Source organism: Tinamus guttatus, unplaced genomic scaffold (assembly GCF_059628265.1).
Source record: "Tinamus guttatus ecotype Peru unplaced genomic scaffold, ASM5962826v1 Tinamus_guttatus_pri_ptg000213l, whole genome shotgun sequence".
Classification (NCBI taxonomy): Eukaryota; Metazoa; Chordata; class Aves; order Tinamiformes; family Tinamidae; genus Tinamus; species Tinamus guttatus.
Genome location: NW_028288747.1, coordinates 8,383,969 through 8,407,466, shown reverse-complemented (window position 1 = coordinate 8,407,466; position 23,498 = coordinate 8,383,969). Strand labels below are relative to the sequence as shown.

The 23,498-nt window shown below is 41.2% G+C and overlaps 1 protein-coding gene across 1 annotated transcript; it reads right to left on the bottom strand.

The window, feature by feature from the left end:
* Positions 1–15,435: 15,435 nt before the first annotated feature.
* PDCL2 (phosducin like 2) lies at positions 15,436–22,163 on the bottom strand. Its single transcript, XM_010212308.2, has 6 exons — positions 22,152–22,163; positions 21,553–21,673; positions 20,409–20,499; positions 18,150–18,293; positions 16,636–16,844; positions 15,436–15,727 (listed from the first exon to the last, which is right to left on the bottom strand). The coding sequence occupies exons 1-6, from the start codon at positions 22,161–22,163 to the stop codon at positions 15,564–15,566; spliced, it is 741 nt and encodes a 246-aa protein (XP_010210610.1). The 3' UTR covers positions 15,436–15,563.
* Between the last annotated feature and the right edge of the window lie 1,335 nt (positions 22,164–23,498).

Below are 23,498 nucleotides of genomic sequence, written 5' to 3'. Positions count from 1 at the left end.
TTAACTTCAATTTCAAACGAAATGGAATGTCAGCCTTGCCTGAGGTTGAAAAGATGCTTCTGTTTAAAACATTACTGTGTTAGCAGCAGTAAAATCTGCCTACTTACTTGAATTACCTAGAAATCTGCTGTGCCTTGTAGAGTGGGTGGATAGCATAAATAGTCCAAATGTGATGTCATCTGAGCAGAAGTTTTCTTCACCACAGTCCTCTGAAAAACAAAAGAAAAAAATAAGTTTGATAAAAATGAATCCATTCAAAACAACTTCTACTGATAGTTATATTTCCTCTCCTGCCACTTCAGTCCTTCTATTTCTACTCTTGAACTGTCCACAGCTTCACTCCCCAGCTCCTCTATGCCACTGTGATGAAGTGCACACGAGGAAGAAAATCTTCTAAGTCACATATCAACTTTACCTAGCTCTCCTACTGCATGAAATGCAACAGCAAATATTAACATTACCGTTTTAACACTGCTTAAAAAAACATTAGTGTAGTTTAAATTGCTATAGGATGTATTACGCCCTTTCAAAACATTGTTTACCTACCCTGGTCAAAATTCTGGAAAGAAAACATATCAACAAAATGCTGGTGGTTGTAAATGCCGGATGTACATTATGGTTCAAACAGAACATGTAAGCCACCTCTGAAGATAGTTTCAAGCTTTTGGCGCAGGGCATAGGCCACCATAGAAGAGATCTGCACCTTCCCTTCTCTAACGAACAGCTTTCATTTCAGTGAGCTGTACTGAACAGAAAACTACCCAAGAACAACTTCCCAGCCACTACAAATCACAAGTTCCTCACCTCTGTATCCAGGGAGCACATTTTGTGCACATATGCACCTACCTGACAGTCCTGCAGAGAAGACTACTGCTAGTCAGCATGACTCCTATTCATCACTCCTGGGTGGCAAACTACATCCTTTAAGGGGCACATGAATTTCCCTTTGGCATTCAGAAGGACAGACAGATATTTTTTGACACAGGGTACCAAAAAATGGAATTCCAAGTCCCTGTTCTTCACCACCTTGCTCCCAAAATACATTAGATGGAGGGAAAAAAAAAAAAAAAAAAGCTGTCAAGCAGGAGTCAAGGAGCCAAAGAACGTCAGTATTTGAATGAAACCATCTACTTCAAAAATGCATTTTGTTGGACAAGTCTAACTTGCTAATGGCAATCCATTATCATCTGTTTATGTACTTTTCTATGCAGTGAAAGGAAATATTCTAATGTCAGAAACTGATATATTGAATAAAATTCAAGTACAGATATGGTATATCTGCTCTATGAGACAGGGATCGAGTCTATTTTGAAAAGCAATTTATACAAGTTTATGACATGTTACATTTTATTTCCTATGTCAGCACTGCAAAAAAAAATAAAATAACTCAATATAAACCAACCATAAATTTAATTGTACATATAAAGGTAGTACCAGTTTCACTAAAATCATTATGAAAAGTCATTTCAGTCAATCCAATGAAAAATCAGTTCATGATCCTTTTGACTTGGATAAAGTGGCAGTGACTCAATCATCCCTGATGCCAGAGGCATCTACAACCCCACCTCAGTTGTACTGAAACTTGTAGAAAATCCTCCAGCTTTTACAGACACTGGCAATGGGAATCAGAGCAACAGAGCAAAAATTTAACTTTTCAGGCAGAGTTGCTTGTTCTTGTGCTGTTCATTCTACTGGCAGCCTAAACTGACAGCTGAATTTCTTTGGGGGGGGAAAAAAAAATCTTAGGATTAGAGCATGTACCCAGGCCACCGTGCCAAACCGATCACACCAGCACATTCTCAAGTCCTTTTCCTGTCTCGCCTCTTGTTTTCTTCCAGAAAAGCCAAACGCATCAAAGTAATTTATAAGTTTTTACATATCTTGTTTGCAGCTCCATTTCTTATCATCTTCTAACCTTCACCTTAATTTAGGCTTCTTTTCCTGATTTTATTATGCCTTTCGAACCTCGCCTAACAAGACGCTCTTTTCCTTCAAATCCCTCCACTACTTTGGAGTTATATTATGCAGTGTTTCATTTCTCCGTTTTTAACCTTTTCCTTACTGATCTAGCTTATTCACAACTTAAAATATTGACTTGTTCAAATCACTTATTTGAATCCTTGTCCCTCTTTCTGAGTTCATTTTCCTCATTTTCTGTGTGAGTGAAATTCAGATCACATGCTCTTCAAGGCTAGAACCATATCCTTTCATGCTTCTGAACTGGAAAAAATACGATTTGAAAAAAAATAACTATTGTAATTTAATGAAAAAATCATTTGAAAATTCACATTCATTGCTGTTAGATCAGAAAACCACATTAGAAGCAAAATTTCTGAGATGACAGTGAATTACCATAACATACGCCGAAAGTCTAGTTTCATCCTCAACAATACAGCTGCTGGTAGCAGCGTGATCACACATAACGAATGCTGCTGCTGCGAATGGCAAGAAAAGGTTTATTAAAGCACATTACTACAGTAAAGTTGACAGCAGGAACGCGGGGGGGTTTCTGCATTCCTATTCTGACAGTTCTGGGAAGCTCTGGTTCAGGCTGCAACTTGCTTTTCAACTCACAGACAGAAGGAAATCCGGTTTCCTTTAGAAAAGCACAAAACAAAGCTGTGTAACTACTTTGTGGTTATGGTATTTTAAAACTGAAAGTGAGTCCAAACTATGTTTGAAATTCATGAACTAAAATTTGTAAATACTGTGAAGTTTGTAAACTGTTTAACCACTGTGCATACTGGTTACTGAAGGCTTGCGAAATATATCTGACATTACTAAATCCAAAATTCTCTGGGAACAGCAGAAACAAGCTTACAAAAATTTCTTCAATTTCCTTTAGAAAAACTTCTGATAGACTTAGCAGCAGGATGCACTCAAACTTGCCACTGAAATTTCATAGAATCTTTCAAGTTAACGTAATACGGTGAACACCAGTCTGAGGTTGACTGTCATGAATAACTGGAAATGATTGTATGATTCTAGCGAGAAGACCAACTCCTTTTTCTCTTCAGGTGGGAGACCTGAAGACACAAGACAGGAGTGGGCTTCCAGGAGGTGCCATCTTTTAACTTTACTTGGAGAGAAAATCCTAACCTTGGGCTGTTCTTAAACCAGTTGAATACAGTAACTGATATTAACAGAAAACCTTAAACTGCACTCAACCATTTTTTTCTCTCTGCTGTTAAAAGCACGTATTTACTATGGCCAACTCAATACCTTTAATACGGAAATTTCTTAAGTTAAGGTTATATATTTTTTTCTCTTTTCCACCAAAGGCAAGGTCAAAGTTCTGGGAACACCAGGAACAGGACAGCCCGAGGGTCCCGTCCCTCCTGCACACCTGGCTGTAGCCACTCAGTGATTTCAACTGCTGTGAGGTGATACCCAAGAAAGTGACAGAAAAAAGAGCAAACTGCATAAGCTGCTTTTCTATAGAGAACCAAGCTAGAGAGCTCTCTACAGCTTTCCATGCAGGAAACTTGGTACTTGTTCATCAAGCCAAGGGAAATGAGCAGATTCAGGTGAAATAGCAGATCCAAACACACCTGACAGAGGAGTAAGAGCTGCTAGTATTTCTCTCTGAGATAATTTTGCACCGCAAAAGCCAACATCCCATCTCTGAAATTAAGCGTGTAAGAAAATGAAACAGCCAACAATTGCTTTTAAGTGCCAGAAATGCTCATTTACTCTACCATTAAAAACTTTTACCATCTTGGATGCAATTCATAGAACATAAAAATGGCAACTTCTACTTTATTTACAGAACCTCATACTAATTTCCCCGAGATCTTCATTTAACATGTAAAAATTAATATTTGCCATTTTATATACATTCTAGAAAATTCACACACTCTGTCCTATCTCCTTCCTTCGAGGAAGGAGACACTTGCTCCAGGTCACCCTCTAATACTTTTATGGCTATTTTCCCCCATGATATTTATGAGAAAGCACTGGGATTTTCTGGATAACCACCAGTTCAGCAACTAAAGGGATGTTTTTGGGATCTCAAACTCATATTTTGAAACAACCAAGATATGCTGAGCCAAAAAAAGTCAGGTAGATTTTATCCACAATATAAGGGGCAATATCTTGTTAACACCACTGCATTCTGCTATAAAACAACTAAAATCCATACATTTTACTAGATGATCAGCCCATTACCTGTCCCCTTTCTCGGCCCAGCATCCTGCAGCTCCACCACTGTCACACAAGCAGTTAATGACTAAGTGCCAGGGCCTGATCCAGAGGTGTTAAGCAACACTGCCCTAAACTACAGTCTTCCTCAAACAGGGATTACAAGCAGGGCTCAAAACAGGGTTTTAGGGAACGCAATAAAGAGCTTGACCGAAGCCAGGCATCCCTCACCAACACATTGGGAAAGATTCTTAAGAAAGTGAAGGTAACCAGTGAGGGCTGCCTCGAGCCTTCGCCCCTTTCCAAAGGCCTGCGGCACAGCTAAAGACAGCGCTCGCCACCCTAAGCTGTGGAGGCTTGTTCAAAGACAATAGTACCTTGTTAGCAGATAGTTAACCACAAGGGTGTCAGTCTTTGCAGCAGATGGGGGACAGAGCCGAGAAAGACGAGGACTGAGGAACACCTCCCCCTGCCTCGTGTGCGACGTGTCTTGCCAGAAGAAAAGAAACAAAGCCAGACAACCGCGCAGGTGGCCAGATGCTGATTGGTTGTGCGCTTTGCAACACTTGTGTTAAGAAAGTATAAAAAGAAGTCGGTTTGGAAATAAAGTTGTCTCACTCTGCACCCCAGACTGAGTCCGTTTCTTCACAAGGTGCAACAAATGGCGCCCAACGTGGGGCTCGAAGACTAGCTGTCTCTCCGGTTGCACCGCCCAGCTGAACTCCCGGGAATCACGCTGAAAGGAAGCGTAAGGATCAAGCTGAAAGGAAGCTTACTTTGTGTGCACACTAAAAGCCTCTTGAAAGGAAAGAGGTAAGCGGCTGGGAACTATGGGTTCATACCTAATGAAGGAACAAAAGGACGATTTAGAAGCTTCTCCTAAAAACTTGAAACCGCAAAGAAAAAAATTAGGTGAAGAAGAGCTGCAAAAGGTTCTTGCATGGGCTTCTAAAGACGATCCTTCGGTGAATAGTAAGAATGTTTTTAATCTGGAAAGATGGGACCAAATTGGGGTCCGACTGTGGGATAGTGCCACGCGCGGTGATAAGGCTGCTGCTAACCTGTTGCCCCAATGGCGAGTTGTATTCGAAATATTGAAATCTCATAGTGGGTTGCAGTCGAACATAAATGACGGGATCGGGGCCCCTGCCATCCCCTCCGCGCCTCCTTTACCTCAATCGTGTCCTGATGAGAATCAGAAAAGAAAACGTGCTGCAAAAGCCTTTGCGGTACTGCCACCTGATGACCAGGACGATGATCCTTTTGGTCCGGGTCCTATTGACCCTGGAAAGGAGCCAGACCTATACCCCCCGGATCCTCACGATAAATGGGCCTCAGTAAAACGAGGAGCAAAACAGGCGGGGGATGTGGGCATGCTGAAAGCCTTTCCCGTTATCTGTGCACCAGACCAGAATCCGCGTTGGGAAGGTTTGTCGTATAATCTTATTAAGGACGTGCGACGTACGGTGACAGATCATGGCCTTGGTGCACCATATACCACCCACCTTATACAATCTCTTTGTGATTCTTCGGTTTTTACTCCCCATGATTTTAAAACTTTGTTTCGCCTCATTATGACTGATATGCAATACACGATGTGGGAATCGAAAATGAGAGAGCTTGCTCGAGCTCAGGGGGAGGAAAACCAGCGGCTGTCGAAAAAAGGTCCTTTACGGGCTGTTACTGTGGACGTGCTAATGGGGGAGGGCGATCACAGTGCTACAACAGCACAAGCAGAAATCCCCCCTGAGGGCCTGCAACAAGTTAAGGCACTTGCTCTCCGGGCCCTTAAGGCCGTTCCGGAGAGTGGTAAACAAAGACAACCTTTTGTTAGCATAAGACAAGATGCGAATGAGCCATATATGAAGTTTTTGGATCGGCTTAATGAGGCTCTGGAGAAACAAATTGATAATGAACAAGCACGAAGCTACATTTTTAAGCAACTAGCAGTTGAGAATGCTAACCCTGATTGCCAGAGAGTTTTGCGGCCACTAAAGGATCCTACTATTGATGACATGCTAAAAGCATGTATTAATGTCGGTACCAAACAGTATGAATATTCACTGATGGCCGAAACATTTGCAACAATGTCTATGAAAAGGCCATGTTTTGCTTGTGGCCAATTTGGGCATATTCGTAAATACTGTCCGAAAACACAAGCAAACAAAGGAGCGCCTGGACTATGTCCGCGCTGCCACAAAGGACAACACTATGCTAATCAGTGTCGATCAAAATTTGATAAGGAAGGTCGACCGCTAGCCCCTTCGGGAAACTTCAAGCGGAGCGCGGCAAGGGGTCGCGCCATGACGGCAAATCACCCCTCGGAGTGGCTCCCACCGGGAAGCAGCCGCCGCTTGTGCGCCAGCACAAGCGGCGGCGCCGGGGTGGACCTGGCCACTACAATAGAAGTGCTAATTACTGATACATCAGTTGTGCTAATTCCAACTGGTGTCCACGGCCCCCTGGGGCGAGGAATGGCAGCACTATTGATTGGGCGATTTTCAACAACGAGACAAGGGCTGTTTGTGTTACCTGCAGTTATCAACGCAGATTTCAAAGGAGAAATTAAGATAATGGTATGGACTCCGATACCACCCTGTACTGTGCCAGCAGGAAGCCGAATAGCACAATTAGTATACTTTTTACCACAGACACCAAACGCTGCAAACATTAACCATGGCACAGGCTCTTTTGGGTCCACAGGGCATGAAATTTTCTGGACTCAACAGATAACTATGAATCGCCCGCAGATATCCTGTACGCTACAAGCAGGACTGATAAAATTTAATGTACAAGGAATTTTAGATAGTGGAGCAGATGTTACAGTCATCGCTGCCTCACAATGGCCAAACAGTTTACCCCTAGTTAAGGCACATACATCGCTTTCAGGAATTGGTGGGCAGAGTACTCCAATGCAAAGCAAAAGATTGATAAATATTATTGGCCCAGAAGGAAGAACTGCAAACATTAGGCCATTTATATTGCCTGGATCCATCACCTTGTGGGGGAGAGACTGTTTGAGTCAATGGGGCATGCAGTTAAGCACGGATTTTTCTTAGGGGTCACTATCCAGCAGCAGGTCCCACCCATGATTTGGAAAACGGACAAGCCAGTGTGGGTAGATCAGTGGCCCCTTCCACAAAATAAACTGCTGCAATTACACAAGTTAGTAGATGAACAATTGCAAGCTGGTCATATAGTTCCTACTACAAGCCCCTGGAACACGCCAGTTTTTGTAATTCAAAAGAAAAATAATTCCTGGAGGCTGTTACATGACCTTAGAAAAATCAATGAAGTCATCGAAGATATGGGAGCCTTACAGCCTGGACTCCCTTCTCCAGCAATGTTACCTCAAACATGGACTTTGATAGTAATCGATTTGAAAGACTGTTTCTTTACCATTCCACTTGCACCGCAAGATGCACCTCGGTTTGCATTTTCTGTACCTTCCATCAATGCTATGGAACCGCATAGCAGATACCATTGGAGAGTTCTGCCACAAGGCATGAAAAATAGTCCTACATTATGTCAACAATTTGTGGCAGCAGTTTTAAGCCCAATACGCAAATATTTTGATAATGTCCTCATCTATCACTATATGGACGATATATTGATTGCTGCAGAGCAAAAGGAAACAGCAGAAGAGGCTCTGCATCAGATTACGCGAGCAGCATCAGCTGCAGGATTAAGAATTGCGGAAGATAAAGTACAGGAAAGTCCGCCTTGGCGATATTTAGGATGGAGAATTTCTGATCATCAAATTCGACCACAATCATTGACCTTAAAGACAGACATAAGGACTTTGAATGATCTTCAAAAACTTTTGGGAACTATTAATTGGATCCGTCCCTCCTTAGGGATTTCCACAGAAGATTATCTAGTTCAGTAAATCCGTTCGTAACCTGTCTAGTAGGACAGCCTGTTGATGTTTGGCATATTTCGTTTATTGTTAGTGTGCCTGCTTTGTTTCTTGTTATGTGTTTAAGGATAGATCATTTAATTAAGTCATGGCTGTTCAAACAAAAACAAATAAAGAAGGGTGAGATGTGGAGGCTTGTTCAAAGACAATAGTACCTTGTTAGCAGATAGTTAACCACAAGGGTGTCAGTCTTTGCAGCAGATGGGGGACAGAGCCGAGAAAGACGAGGACTGAGGAACACCTCCCCCTGCCTCGTGTGCGACGTGTCTTGCCAGAAGAAAAGAAACAAAGCCAGACAACCGCGCAGGTGGCCAGATGCTGATTGGTTGTGCGCTTTGCAACACTTGTGTTAAGAAAGTATAAAAAGAAGTCGGTTTGGAAATAAAGTTGTCTCACTCTGCACCCCAGACTGAGTCCGTTTCTTCACAAGGTGCAACACTAAGCCCTATCCTAGATCAACACAGCCTTTCCCTTGGAAAGGGCAGTAACTCAAACCAGCACCACACTACCAGCAGGGAAAGACACCTTTGTGTGAGGGGTTCCAGCATGGGAACAGGGAGCAAAGGAAAGGCGAGAGCCATTCCCTGCTGATGGAAGGGGGGGCACCTCTCAGGCGGCTCCACGTCCTGGCCTTGCGGGGACGTTCTTTGGAGCATGCAGGGAAAACGGGCAGCAGAGCTGTGCGGGAGCGCGCCCGCATGAAAGCTGCGCGCGCGTCTACGGGGGGAAAGGGCTCCCAAAGAGGGAGGCAGAGGCACTGCGGTTTCCAGTCCCTAACAGCACAAAAATTTATATGGAAGAAGAAGATTCTGAAATCGCTTCTGGGACAAAGGCTTGAACCCCATGCCAAGCTTTTTTTTTTTTTTTTTTTTTTTTTTTTTTTTTTTAAAAACCACCAGCCAACTAGACTTTAATCATCTTGCACACAGTGCAAAAGCCGCAAAAGCTCTTCCCGCACGTTCAGGGCTTGGGGGTTTATTTAAGCTCTTTAAAGGAGGCATCAAAACCTGCTCCTGCTCCTCCTGCCGCTCCGCAGGAAAGCGGGAGTCCCGGCGGGGCCTGGACGGGGCGGTCCTGCAGGGGCGGCCCAACACGCCTGCGGGCGAGCGAACGCCCCGCCCGCACCTTGCCCAACCCGAGAGCCCCAACCAGATCCGCACGCCAAGACGCCCGATTTTGACAAGAGTAGGGCAGTTCTGAGTAAGAACAGAACTTTACGGCATTTGGAATAAAATACTAATGAAAACCTAGGACAATACAAGCCTAAAATTTTATTTTAGGTTAGATATCCAAAAAACATCTAAGTCCTAGTTTTGACCCCCTATATTCCTTTATGGATTTGACCATAAACCAAAATCCAATTTTTAATGGCATTCTGAAGACCTATGCACAAAACAAGGCCACATGGACCCGCTTAAAGTGGATTTTAAAATGGCCACACTTTGATCGGGACCATGAAAAACGTCCACAGCACAGACTAACCCATAAGCTCCACTATCCAAATAGTAGTCTTTATGAGACACGATTCTGCAAGAGCCTACATTCTGATTTTAAATCTATATTTAATGAAACGTTAATATTGCTAAAGAGGATTTTACAATATACTCAGCAACGCTCCTCTGAAACCTGTGCAGAATAAGAAAACTGATTCAATGACTTTAATGACGAAATGTAACAACGGGAAGGAGTCCCGAGCGTGCAAAGCTAAACAGCCCAAAGAGTCCAAGACGCAGCGCTGCTTCTACCTAACATTAAATGTATGGGAACTGCAGAGTACTGACAATTTTTACATACCTGATTACACATTCCAAAAGGAACTATAATTAAGAACGATACAACACACAATAAGTCTGGTAATAGAATATTAAGGCTATAAAATCAAGCACTCTGGCCAGAGGCATGCCAATACCGAGGTGGCCTTTGCCTCACCAAGGAGTTTGTGGCAGGGGCTGGGAATGCCACCCCTCAGGGAAGCCCTCAGATGTGGTCATCCTGAGTCTCCATCCTCTGCTGCACTTTTGCACTTTGCATCTTTAAGTCCTGCAACAGGCGAACTGGGAAACGTACAACAACCGACCCTTCCAAATTACTACACCAGCTCACTAGAAGAGCTACCAACACAAAGACCCCAACAGCAGGTTGTTTACCCCATGTGGGCCAACCCCAGGAGCAAATGAGGCAAATTCCCAGAGGATCTGCACAGAGGATCTGCCAGAGCTGCCTGCAGACACCACAGCGCATCCTTCATTCCAGGCCTCAGTACGTGACCAAAGGGGCACTTCCTAAGCCTCTTTATTTTGAAGCACTATTAAATGCAAAGCAGCAATAACAGCAACAACTCGGTATTAGCAGAACCTTGGGGACAACAGGATGGATTGGCCACCGTTTGGTGACAGCCGCACAGATTCTGTAGCGCCGCCAAATGACAAATCTACTTTAAAGCAGCTCGTGCTGTGGCAGCCCTGGTGTCACCCATCCCGTGGCCAGCGCAGCCTGTGGCAGGGAGCACCAGCAGCACAGCCAGGCTAGAAAGTACCCAGCAAGGTAAATAAGGAGGAGATAAGGATGGCAGGAACTGAACTCCAGCGTTCGCATGGAAACTATCACCAAAGTGCTACACTACAAAGGCCAAAACGCTGGCGCCCGCTTTGCTTTACTCCAAACCTGCCAAACCCCCGCCAGCCTTTTACTTGAGAAAAACTAATTCACTAGCATGTGACGAGAAAGAAGACACCACCTTTGCTATGATTTTGCTTCATCCTCCAATTTCATAAATATGGTATTTTTTTAATCAAAAACTGCATTAGTTTTCTGTTCTAGCAGGAGTACTCTCCATATTCCCCAAGCTACAAGGTTAGGAAGCCTCACCTCTTCAGCAGTGACAGACCACAGGTTGCACATCTCTTCCTTAAAGGGAGCACAGCTAAAAAGCAACAGTTTTCAGAAGACAAAAAGCCCTTCATTTTTGAATCAGAACTATTTTAACTCATACTTTTCATTTTTAATAATAATTTAAAAAAATGACAGTTTTGGAAGTTCGTATGAATATTTCACATAAAGAATGTCTGGAGTGGGGAGGAGGTGCTTCTCTACCACAGATTTGTAGCTTCTGCCTTTTGTCCAACTTTTGAGCATGGTCAAAGAAAAAGCAAAAGTTCATAGCTCTGAAAAGCAAAGATCTCCTCAGCAAGATCAGCCCATCCACGAAGCTTCACAGCTTCCTACACTACCAGGATAATTAACCAACCCTGCAAATAAAGTTTGAAGTAATTACAAGACAGATACTTTTTCAATTAAGCATAAAAAGTGCAAAATTAGCCACAAGAGGGAGTTTACGCGGTCCTTAGAGCATTAAGAAAACATTAACAAGTATATGTAAAAAGATAAAGGCAAAGCAGATAGACCCCTCTTTATAAGAGCATAAAGTAGAAGAAGCGAATGAGACACTGCTGAGCGATATCTTAAAGCATGAAAGATCATCCCAGGAGTTACTTTTTTCCTCTTTGAACTACTTCTTAAGAGGAAGTAACTCTCCCCTTATCAGCAAAGTTCTTGTACCTTGAAGACACTAGTGCCCAGAAAGCAAACCACAAAAACCTAACCCAAACACTTATATTTGACAGAGCTGCAAGCACGCTCATTTTCCTTAATACGTTCGCAATCTTGTGATAAAGTTTCTTAAATAGACACGTGTTTGGGAAAAAAAATAGCAGCTATTTAAATACATTTTTGCAGCGTGACTTACCGCCAAAACAGAAGCCCTCTCCCACATCAGCCGGATCCCCCCTAGCCGTAAACCACGGCCGCAAGCCCGGCGGGCCCGGCACACGCGCGGCCCCGGCGCTCGGCGGGGCTTGGCCGCCTCTCCCCGCCGCTCCGCCCGCCCGGGCATTTGCCCAGACACCTCCCTCGCCTCCCGGCGCACCTGCCCCGCGGAGAGACGACCTGGGTTCAACGTAACCACATCAAAAACGGCGCTTAACAGCGGTTAATCTTAACCGGGGGCGCGCGGCCGGGCCGCGGCCTCGGAGGTACCGGCGCGAGCCACGAGCGGGGGCCGCGCACCGGGGCCGCCGCCACCTGCCGCAGCGGGGCCCGTCCCGTGCCGGGCCGTGCCGGGAGGCGGCGCGGGCGGGCGCGGGGCCAGGCGGGCAGCGCTCCCGCCGTGCCCGGCACTCGCGGCGGCACCGAAGTGGGTCAGCGGGCCTGGCGGCTGCCCCGCGCGCGCCGCCGGCCCCGCGCCCGCCCGCTCGCCGCCCGGGGCCGCACCGCTGCCCTCGGCGCTGTCCAACTTTACCGGCCGCCCCCTTCGCCGCGGCCCCCGGGGGGCAGCCGGGCCCGCGCGCTCCCGCGGCGCCGCGCTCCTTACCGGCGCCCGTTGCCCGCTCGCCGCGGCTGGACGCGCTCCGCTCCGCGCTCAGCCCGCCGCCAGCGCGGAGCCTCCTGCAGCGGCAGCGCCAGCAGCCGGGCCCGGGATTCCGCCGCCACCGCGCGTGCGCCGCCGAGCCCCCCGGCGGCGGCCGCGGCGCCTCGCGCCACCGCGCGTGCGCCCGCGCGCACTGCAAGCCGCAGCGCGCCGGCCCCCCCCCACCCCGCGGCCGCCCCTGCGCATGCGCAGGGGCCGCCCGGTCGCTTCCCGCCCGCCGCCGGCCCCCGGCGCGCGTGCGCGCTGGACGCCCCTCAGCGCCCGGCCGGGCGCTGAGGGGCGTCCAGCGCGCACGCGCGCCGGGGGCCGGGGGCCGGCGGCGCATGCGCACTGGGGCGCCGCGCCCGCCTGACCCCGCGCGCTCACCTCGCCTCACCCCGGCGGCAGGAAATGGCGGCGGCGCCGCGGAGCCGATTTAAAAACCCTGATTTACCCCTTAAAATAATGCAACGTTTTCAAGCAGGAATCTGTAACCTTTTCGAGCAGCAGTGTCCGCTGCTTGTGGCGGACAGCTGCTTGATCCTGCCAGCGCGGCCCCGCACGCGGCGGCGCACAGCAGGGAACCGTTTGCTGTAAAACACATTACTCAGTAGTGACAGTATGTAAATATTCCCAGTCCTCTTCCGCAGTTACAAGGATGTTTATTTTTCAGTCGGTCCCCTAAAGTATCTGAAAATGTAATTACAGATGTGTATCTGTAGAAGTTAAATCAGCCTTCTTCCCCATGCCCCTCCAAAAGAAAAAAAAAATGTGTGTAGAATGAAGTAAGGAACTTGATCTGACTGCAAAAATCTCATGGATTTTCCTTTCTGGATTATTTTTCAGGTAGACGTTTCCTGAATCACCATGTGACTGTACAGCTTGAGCAGAGGTAGTGGGGGGAGCAGGAGTCTCTAAGTAGTAACACTGCCAAAGAGCTAAACATAACCTCAGTTTTTCCACAGGAAGACTTTTTTAAAGGATTAGTAAAACCACTTGATTTTTGTTTTTTCATAACTGATTCATAATACTTTCTGGCTTTCAGTGAAGGAAAATGTGGTATAAACAAAATCAAATATTTCGTAACTCATGCAAAGGATAATACTCCTGTGATGAAATGCAGAAAATATAATGGTATGCACCAAGAATGGAGAAATTGCAGGAACAATTTCAGCAAAACTGAAATATTACCATAACTAGAATATGGCCAAGAAAGCCAGAGGCTGAAAGCGGCATCAAGCTGTGTATGTTACGTAAATGTCATGCGATGTATTTGCAACAAGATCTTCAGTAAACAGTAGTAATTCTAAATTCAGTAGTAATTCTAAAAGTCAGTAGTAATCATGATAGGGATTTTTTTTTTCACCCAGAAAGCTTTCAGACACTGCAGAGCAAGTCTTTTGTGAATCACTGAATACTGGAACCAGATTTGTCCAGAAAAGCAGAAATTTCCGTAACCACAGCCATGTTCCCTACCAAGCAATCAACGTCTTGCACTTAATATACTTCAGAGCGGTAGAACAATCACCCACTCTGAAAGTTCCTTTTTGATCCTCACTGGCAAATTTTTAAGATAATCTATCTGAAGATGCAGGTTTCGAATCTAAATTCCACATTTCTTAAAGACAGCACTAGCACTTGTGCAATTATATATTGTGCTTGTGCGGGTGTAACTCCCTGGGGGCACAGGAGGGAGGCAGAAGCGAGCTCCAGGAGAGTAAGCTCACAGGAGGTGACACCAATACTAAACTGAAGGGACAGGGGAAAGCTAGCTAGAATTTTTGATGACCATGCGAACTTTGTTACTGCCACGTTGGAGGATACACTGCCCAAGTAATTGGTACAGCATACTCGTGTGCGCGTGATCCACCTTAGAAAACACATCTCAGAAAAAATAAGTGGTTTGCATTTGCTCATTTGTTTTTTCTCAAGCTGGAATGGCTTCCCAACCAGTTAACCATATAGTCTTATGAAAAATATTTCTTCCAAACATTTCACCTTCTGAAACCATATTTTAATCCCCAAAGTTTGTCTGCAACAGTTGGCAAAGCCTATGGTCATCACACACACAGAGCAATCCAGGTTACACTTAAAATTCATGCGTCTTAGCTAATTAATCCAGGTTACACTTAAAATTCCTGCGTCTAGTTCTAAGTGGCAGATGCATTGCTGACATGCTGAGATACATCTAGTGATCTCCTTCAATCTGCAAAATAAATGCTTCTTGTAGTGATTTCTATTAGTAGATATTTATTAATAACCTAACTGTGCAAACTATTAAGTGAACTGTTTGTTCCATTTTTGTTCCTGCATCCTGATGCCATAAACTGCATCTAATTAAATCTTCATTAGTACATACAGTTTTTTTTTTTTCAGTTTAGTCACTGGAAAATAACATTAATAGTATACAGTTCAATTTGCTCTTCATAATAAAAATAAAATGCTGAATAAGAAGCTTGGTCTCTTCATTCATTCGCATTGTTTCATTTTGCTTATCCACAGTGGCACTGTAATCTGTTTTGCTAATTAGATACTTACTTTGTTAGGAAAGAAGAAGCAACCCAAATGTACATATTCAAAAATAGTGAGAAGATTATCCTTGAAATGGGAAAAGATTACTGCATAAGTGTCAAACTAATATATATATATATATATATGGTTAATGGATTTAGGGCCAACTCTTGCTTTTATGTCACCATACACCGCATTCTCCTTGGGCCAGCTTTTCAGTGGGAGGAACTGAGAAGGTAGTTTGCAAAGCAGAATTCTATCACAGTCAATCATTTTACTAAGGGAATTAATTAACTCAAACTTGCATGCATCCTGGAGAAAAGTAGGAAAAAAGTCATGGAGCACAGCCCACCATCTTCCCTTTTCAATTCTATTCAAGCAGGGTTTGTATGAAATGGAGTATCCAGGTTCTCAGTGTCAGTAGGAGCCTCTCTATCTATCCAAAGCTAAATTTGGGGGTTATTTACTCATTTTTCTTCAAAGAGTCAAAACTAAAAGCATACAAGTGAAACAAGAACTCCTTGTATTGTTCCAGGTTTACAAAAAGAGGAAGGAGCTATTTAGTGCAGATGCACTAAAAATTACTGCCTAAGTAATGTTTGGTTTCATCACATCACTGCTTTTGGTATTGGTGTCCTTGTGAGCAGAAATATTTTGCATTGAAAATGTCATCATATCCATAATGTCCTTTTTAGGATTTTCTTCTAAGTCAGTTTTTATTGCTCCAACTTCTGCTAGTTTCCATTCAAGCTCTGCAACAAACAACATTTATTGCAAGAAATGAGTACAAAGTACATTTATTCAAAGAACATACAAATTATTTTAAAAATTTAGACAGTTGCTAACTACATTTTCATACTGCATTAATCAGAGCTGCATAGAAAGGGCCAGGTGACTCTCAGGAGACAGCAAACCCTCACTTGTGCTTGGGTGGCAGTGCAATGGGTATTGCTGGTAAGAGACAAGGGACTCCAGTTTCTTCCTCCCCTCTGTCTGGAGACCTTCCAATATGAAGGAAGATGTTCCAAGCACAGTGAAAGTATCCCGAGTCTCCCAATCATCGGGCAAGTGCGGAAACAGAGCTTTTCTTTTTGAAAGCATCTGGATTTTTTTTTTAAGCATAAAATATTCTAATTTTAGCCCCCGTTTTTTTCCCTAGAAATACATTATATAGTCTTGTGGTAAGTAATTTTGGTTCATTTAGAAGAGTAGAAATTTACTCTTCATGTTTTTCAAGAAAAACTTCCAAATATGAACTGATACAATATCTATCCAATGAAATCAGTAACAAGGAAAATTGGAGCCATACTAGAAGATGTTGAAGTGATGGGTAGTGGAAAGTAGGCAGTTGTGAGAATAAACAAACATGAAGATATCAGGTTAACAGAACCATATATGTATAGTTTTGGTACATCAGCTACAGAATGTGTTTTAATAAAACTTGATGTGATATAATCCAGAATTACTTAGAAGAGAGAACAGAAGAATACAGAAGTTTGTAAAGCCTCTACAAACCTTAGATCAATACATAGACAATACAATTTTCTTACAAAAATGTTTTAAAATTTTTTCCAACTTTGAGCAATGATTTTAAGTTTTGATGATTATTAATAACTGTCAGATTTTCTATAAAGGAATAATCTAAAAAAATTTCTCTTACCTTCCACTTTAAGATTTATGCCCCCACATTCAGCTACTCCAATGAACCTGCCTTTGATTTGACCAGTTTTATACACAAATATTGTGGGCAAACACCTGTCATGGTAATTCTGAATGCAGCTGTTCACAACAGCTTTGACAAACTTCGCTTCTGGAAACCTTCGGGCTAGCAGGCCAAGATGCTGGTTAACTAGTAAACACATTGGGATGCTAAAAAAAAGAAATGTGTTTGATGACACTTCCAGTGTAATGATTTGTAAAACAACTAGAGTCAATTAAAAAGCAAAGCTCTGAAGAATGAACATATATTTACATGTTGTTAACCTCTGCTTTAGTTCAGGATAGGATTTACAGCACAGATTTTAGCTTTTTTTTTAAGAATATTTTGGCTTAAAGAGCTGGCCAAGTTAAAACTTTGAGTACATATATAATAGGCAGTATATGATGTATGTCTTTAAACCTACCAGAAGCTTCAAGCATTCTGCTTCAATTTTGTTCTCCACTAAGACTTTAAAACTAATTTGTCATTTTTTCCCCCAGATTTTAAAGGAAGTTTTAAATTGATAATATGACCTTTACTGTAGGTTATTTAAATTGCTTTCCAGTTCAACATTCAATGACTTCTCCAGTCTTTTAGTACCATCTGACTAACTTCAAGGAAGCCTTTCAGTACTCATATTATGACCTGCTCATTACTTTCCTAACCAGTGTTTATGATGCAACAATATATTACCCTCATTAAAAAAAAAGCAACGTTTTTGTTGGTTTCTCCTTTAGCCTTTTAAAATTAGGATCTTTATTGTAACAGACCATAGTTCAGAATCAGATTGATCATAGGAACCTCAAAGAGTTCCAGCAGTACCCTCTGGTGGCCAAAGACAGCTAGGGTTGCAGTTCTGGTATAACAGATTTCTTATTTTCTACCCACAATTGGCTTGGGAGATTTGGTACTCATTCCTAAGGAATTACAAATTTCCTCAGAGACTCATATTTATTCACTGATGAGTTGATCCTTCAATAAACAAAAATTAAAAAGCTTCTATTTTGTTTCTTCAGATGCTCAAATTATATTAGATTATATTTTTGTAATTTGAACAATTTAATTTGACCTATTCCTTGCTGCTGGAAAGAATGCTCCATTCCAGTCAAATAAAAGGGGGAAAAAAAAAAACCCTACCACCTCTCACTTCCTCTTAACAATCTTAAAAAGAAAGAAGAGAGAAAGCTGTTCTAATCTGAAAAACATGTTCAGAAGCATTCCATACTCATTCTCAATGCTTCTGAAATTCAGGACATGGTGATAAGGATACACCTTAAAGAAATTTTGGTACAATGATGAAGGTTGAAGGCATTACCTCTCTCAAAATGAGTTAACAAATCAAGGTAGGCTCACTCTGGGATCATTTTCCAGGGTTTCACTGGCTCTGAACAATGACTATTTCAGTAAAGCTTATATGTTTAATTTTTCTTGGTATTGCCTTTTTTTTTTTTTTTTGGAAAAAAAAAAGCAATTACCTTGATCGATAAAGATGAATTATAACCCAAACATCTTCTGGAGCGTTTGTAACTTCCTTTACATACTGCTCTCCACTAATTTCTCTTAGCTCCCCATACTTTTGTCTCCGCTGAAGATGCTTCCATTCTTGCAACCGCTGCTGCCTAATAAAAAAAAAAAGTTGCTGAAAAATTTGAAATACAGTTTATAATAATATAAAGTGCAGTTATTTTAATTCCTTTAAACAAAACGCTTTGAATAATACTCTCTAGTTCAGGATCTTTTAGTATCAGCAGAATATTTCTGAGTTAGAAAGGCTCCTCTGCTAATTTTTATTCAATGGGATAGCATTAAAATGCATTTTCTTCTTCTAAGTGCGTGTATTAATTCCAGACTTGGTAACTTAAGTAACAAATACTACACAAGAGTTTTGATATGGAGACACAGTAAGAAGTATTAAGGAAGGTGTGGGTTTTTTTTATGACAATGAGATTAGTTTGAGTGAGAATTACCAGTACTCTTTGTCTTAATATTATACAATGTAATTTGAAACAATTCGTGGAAAATGTAATGTTAAGACAGTAGGTGGCAGCCTTCAACTCTAAACCTATTGACTACATAGACAATGAAAAATGCCTTAAATTCGCCAAACTAAAAAGTCCTTGATTTTCCTACAGAAGTAGCTTTCTTCTTAAAAGGTTTAATAATATATTTGTAACATACTATAGCAAGAATGCATGATAATTTACATACACAACTTTCACACGATGAATTATCTTTTCATGAGAATACAGGACAAGATATACAGAGTTAACACTGGAATTATTTTAGTCATTTTAAAAAACAAAAACACTGAGTATGGGCAGTCTAGACAGAGGAAACATTTTAAACATTTTCATCATTTCTTTTTCTTTTTAATTCTGCATGTACTGCATATCTTATTTTTCTTAGCGACAGCACCAAGTTCTGCAGAACTAAAAGTGCTTCAGAAATATCTGGGAAAAAAAATACACGTGTGAACATCTAAAATAATTAAGATTACTAAGTGTCCATGTAAGCTGCCGAAGTTTTTTGAGCCTGAAATCATAAAACATACTGATTCTGCATGACATTATAAGTAAAAAGATTGCTATAATCATATTAAATAGTTTGATGAGGATCTGGGTTGTTCTATAGTTATGCTTTAGTATAGTGAAATGTATATAGACTTCAAAACAGCATTTTCCTGAACTAAGAAACAGAAAAGCCATTAAAATGAGTATTAGATTAAAATAATACAAACATCAAGTTTTATATTGGAAGTCCACAGCTGACTTATCAAATATATTTTTAAAATGCACAGCATTATCAACTATCAACAATTCTAGCATAGAAATTGCAGTGTGTGAATTATAAAATTATAATTTATAAAAAACTCTACACCGCATTTTCATTCTGGTAGTACATTTGGAAATCATAATCTAACAGAAATCAGTGCTACCTAAAAGAGATGTATTTTGCATAAAACACTATTTACTAGATTAATTATTCAATTATCAATTGTGAACATAAAGTTTTATTCCAGCACATATTCTTTAGTAGCACGCCACCCTGAATGCAAGTCCTTTTGAAGGTAGCATGCACCTCACGTGCACAAATTCAGTAGCCTTTGAAAAACTGGGGCGATCCATGCACCCTGTTTCTCCTCACATTCTTATGCAACTTGGGATTCTGTAAGAAAGAAGCTCCCAAACAACTCCATTTCCTCCTGATTTGAAATGTACAGAAACTGATATCCAGGAGACAAGAGAAAAAAAAAAAAGAGTTACAGAACTTCTTTCTTTGAGTATTCATCAGCTTTGCTCTAATTCCTGATAACTGGCAGAAAGTGGCACTTCAGAGTGAAGAACAGTTGTGAATTAGTCATGAGTTGTGAATTTACTTGTGTAAATTAAATGTTGTAACTCAGATGTGTATAGAACACTTCAAACGAGCAATGCTTTTCTGCATTCCATGGTAAGGTGTATCTTCATTGACCTAATGGTGGTCTCTTCCTTTAAACACGCAGCTTTGAGAATAAATTAAATATTTTAAAAGGGAAATACACTTTTAAAATGTCAAAGCTAACTACAGTGTAAATTCCCTCTCTTTGCTATTGTGAGTCAGGAGGAATTGGGGGAATTTAACGACATGATCTCCAGAGGTCCCTTCCAACCTCACCCACTGTATGATTCTGTGGACATGTACAGCAGTGACACATACAGGAACTGTATATTCCATCTAAGAATATCTTACTATACCTGTACATTTCAACAGCTTTCATATCAGCCTCGTCAAAGTCATCTTCAGCTTCCTTTAATTCTTTAAGATTCATTCTTTCATAAGGTTTCACTAGGACAAACAAAAAAAAAGTTATCTTTTGTTCTCAAAAGGATAACACTTTAAATGTTTTTATGAAAATTATTATGCAGATACAGAATTAATGAAAGAAAAAATGTAAAAATAATTTCAGAGATTAGCCAATTTTGCTATACACCTTTGCTTAACACAGAAAAAAGGAAAATATTTAACCATATCTGGTATTTACTTGCTTAGGTATTTGAATATTATGTCCTTGGATCCAACTACATCTATCCAACTGCACCAGATTTAACTTGCCTCTCATTCTGGAAGCCTGGAACTTGTCAGAAAGTGAGAATTACTACAGAACATTTAAACAAGAGCCCAAGTGGCTCTATACAAAGCTGCTTGCCTGCAGGAATGAAGCTGCTACCAAAAGTAAGTTTTACACAGAGATGCTACTCCCAGTTCCTACTATGTTTTTAACTTGCTGTGCTTCAAAGGGACATTGTGCTATGGGAAGCCACAGTAACAATTTTCTAATATATACAGGTATCTGCAAAGATTTTGTTTCATGCTCACTGTGGATACAACATGTATGTTTTCATGCCAATAGCTAGGTTTGGACTAAAAAGATACTTGACGTACAAGATTGTGATGACAAATGTAAAAGATTGTCTGTTAATTTGGGTCATAAATCACTAAATATTTCAGAGAAATTGAAAATATTAATCATATGAGGAGTCTTCAGTAATGGAAAACAGTTACAAGAAGGAAAATATTTTGCTGCTGGAAAGGGAGAAAGCAGTTTTAATGAAATCCACATGTTCTTACTGAATTGCAGGAGTGAATTACTACCAATTTGTTTGCATGTGAATCTTGCTTACACTGCTTAGTCCCTGTATTAAAATGATGTAAATGAGTTATCTGTACATTAGTGACAAACATTATGGCATCTGTTCTGGTATGGTATGTTTAATTCAGTATTCTTAAAAAAAAAAGGTGAAAATAATTAAAATAAGAATTATTATGCACTATTTATGGCTCAAAAAGCATTACTGCAAATACGTCACTTTTCAAATGCAGTTGTTTGATTTTACTTGCCTTCTGCTTCTTTCTGCAAGCGTAAAACCATTTCTTCAATTTCATCTTTTGGCTTTTCTTTTGGAGGAAGAATTCCAAAGTCTCTCAATACGTCATTCCATTCTGTATCTTCATTTGGATCCTGTTTTGGTATTATAAAACAAAAATAAAACAATAAATTAGTCACCCATGCCTCTTTTTTTCAAGCCCAAACTAGCCCCTTTTCCGTTTGGCATATAGTAAGGCCATAACAAAGGCAAAGTATTACTTAGAGTCTGCTATATCTTCATGGACCATTCGCTTACCTATAATGAATTTTCATTTAGCATTTTCCACACCTGGACGGACAACAACAAGGAACAGACAGGAGGGGAAAAAGCACTCAAAAATTAAGCATAATTAAACCTATAAGCCTCCAAAATACCTATTAAAGTTTTGTCTAGAGGAAAGGTTCCTTGGAAACTTTCCTCAGAAACCAAAAATGAACCCAAAATGTCACATATACTTACTTAGGGAAATATAGTCATGTACAGGTATGACTTTTGTATTCATATTTAATATTACTAAAACATTTTATTTTAAATGTATGATACTAATACTAATGCATCAACATAAGTTACCTGATATACCATGTTAAGTTACATCACAGGACTCCTGCATGTATATAAGCACATACAGAAAGATAAATAAAGGCTTAAGAATAAGTTATGTGTTCTTCTGTGATTTAAAACCATAATCCTTTGGTAAAAGTAAAAGAGAAGGTCCACATATAATCTCTAAAATAGTCACTAATGGAGAAGGAAAAATCTAGGTGATTTACTGCAGTTAATCTACTTACACCAGAAACCGTCTTACTGTTTGTCTTGTTGCAAGTTTCAAATTCTTCACCAAAGAAGTATTCTTACTCAGATACAGTCAAGATACCAACAAAAAAAAAAGCCGCAGAATTAAGACGGCTACCCTAGGGAATCGATGGAAGAAACAGGAGTGACACACACACACATCTTGGCCTCCATACAAATGTTCTCATACACAGGTTTTCCTCACTTAGGTTGGGATAAATTCTGCTTCACAGAGTGCAAATTTCTCTTTCTACCAGAAGAATTATCAAGGGTTTTGAGACAGAAACTTCAAAATAATCATAACTGTACAAATATATTTCAAAATCATACAAAAGAAAAGGACTAGTGAGACAGCGATAGAGTGTAGGTAGCTTTAAACTAGAAGACAAGCTATGGTCAGTGTTGGTAGGAAAGATTTCAACACCTAGTGTATTTCTGTACCTGTACATCCTAAATTAAATCATCCTAAATTAAGTCTCTCTACAGAATTTTACTTAAGCAGTATATACTATTTCTATTTAATAAGTCTCAACAGGTTTGTGAATTGATTAACTGACTGTACATTGGACTTTTTCTAGGTGCTTTTACATGATGTAAAAGAAGAACTGAATCAAGAAAACTACATTTATCATCACAGTAACATAACAGAGATGCGTCTCTGAGATAAAACCCAACTCCAGTGTGAAGGAATATCAGAAGCTGCCCAACTTTCAACAATTTTTAACAAATGGAGTTAAACCAATGTGTAAGAACCCAAATACCAACACATTAGTTTAAGGGTGCAGTATATGCACAGAAGAAGTAAATTGTGTGTCAAAAACTTCAGTAGATGTTTGACCATAATTGGCAAAGGACTTAAGCAACAGCAAAAATGATCCAACATAAATCGGTTTCAGAGAGAAACCTGGACTACAGAATTACTATTACTGATTTATTACGCAGTATTACTCCACTAGTAGGTCCCAATCCCGAGCAAAACTTCTCAGGATACTTCTTGTTGCTGCCTAAGGTAATGGTAAGGTAATGCTGGAAATACCACCAGCTTTGCTAGGATGACAGTCAGCCATATTCAGTTTGGAACCCCTAGGCTGCGTAATTTCAGTTCTTGGGTGTAAATAACACTCC

Excerpts from the sequence above, each read along its gene's own strand:
- PDCL2 (XM_010212308.2), bottom strand. Across the intron at positions 20,500-21,552 it reads CTTGCAGAAAGAAGCAGAAG|TGAAACCTTATGAAAGAATG; the intron begins GCAAGTAAAATC and ends TGTTTGTCCTAG. Across the intron at positions 16,845-18,149 it reads ATTCATCTTTATCGATCAAG|CATCCCAATGTGTTTACTAG; the intron begins GTAATTGCTTTT and ends TCTTTTTTTTAG.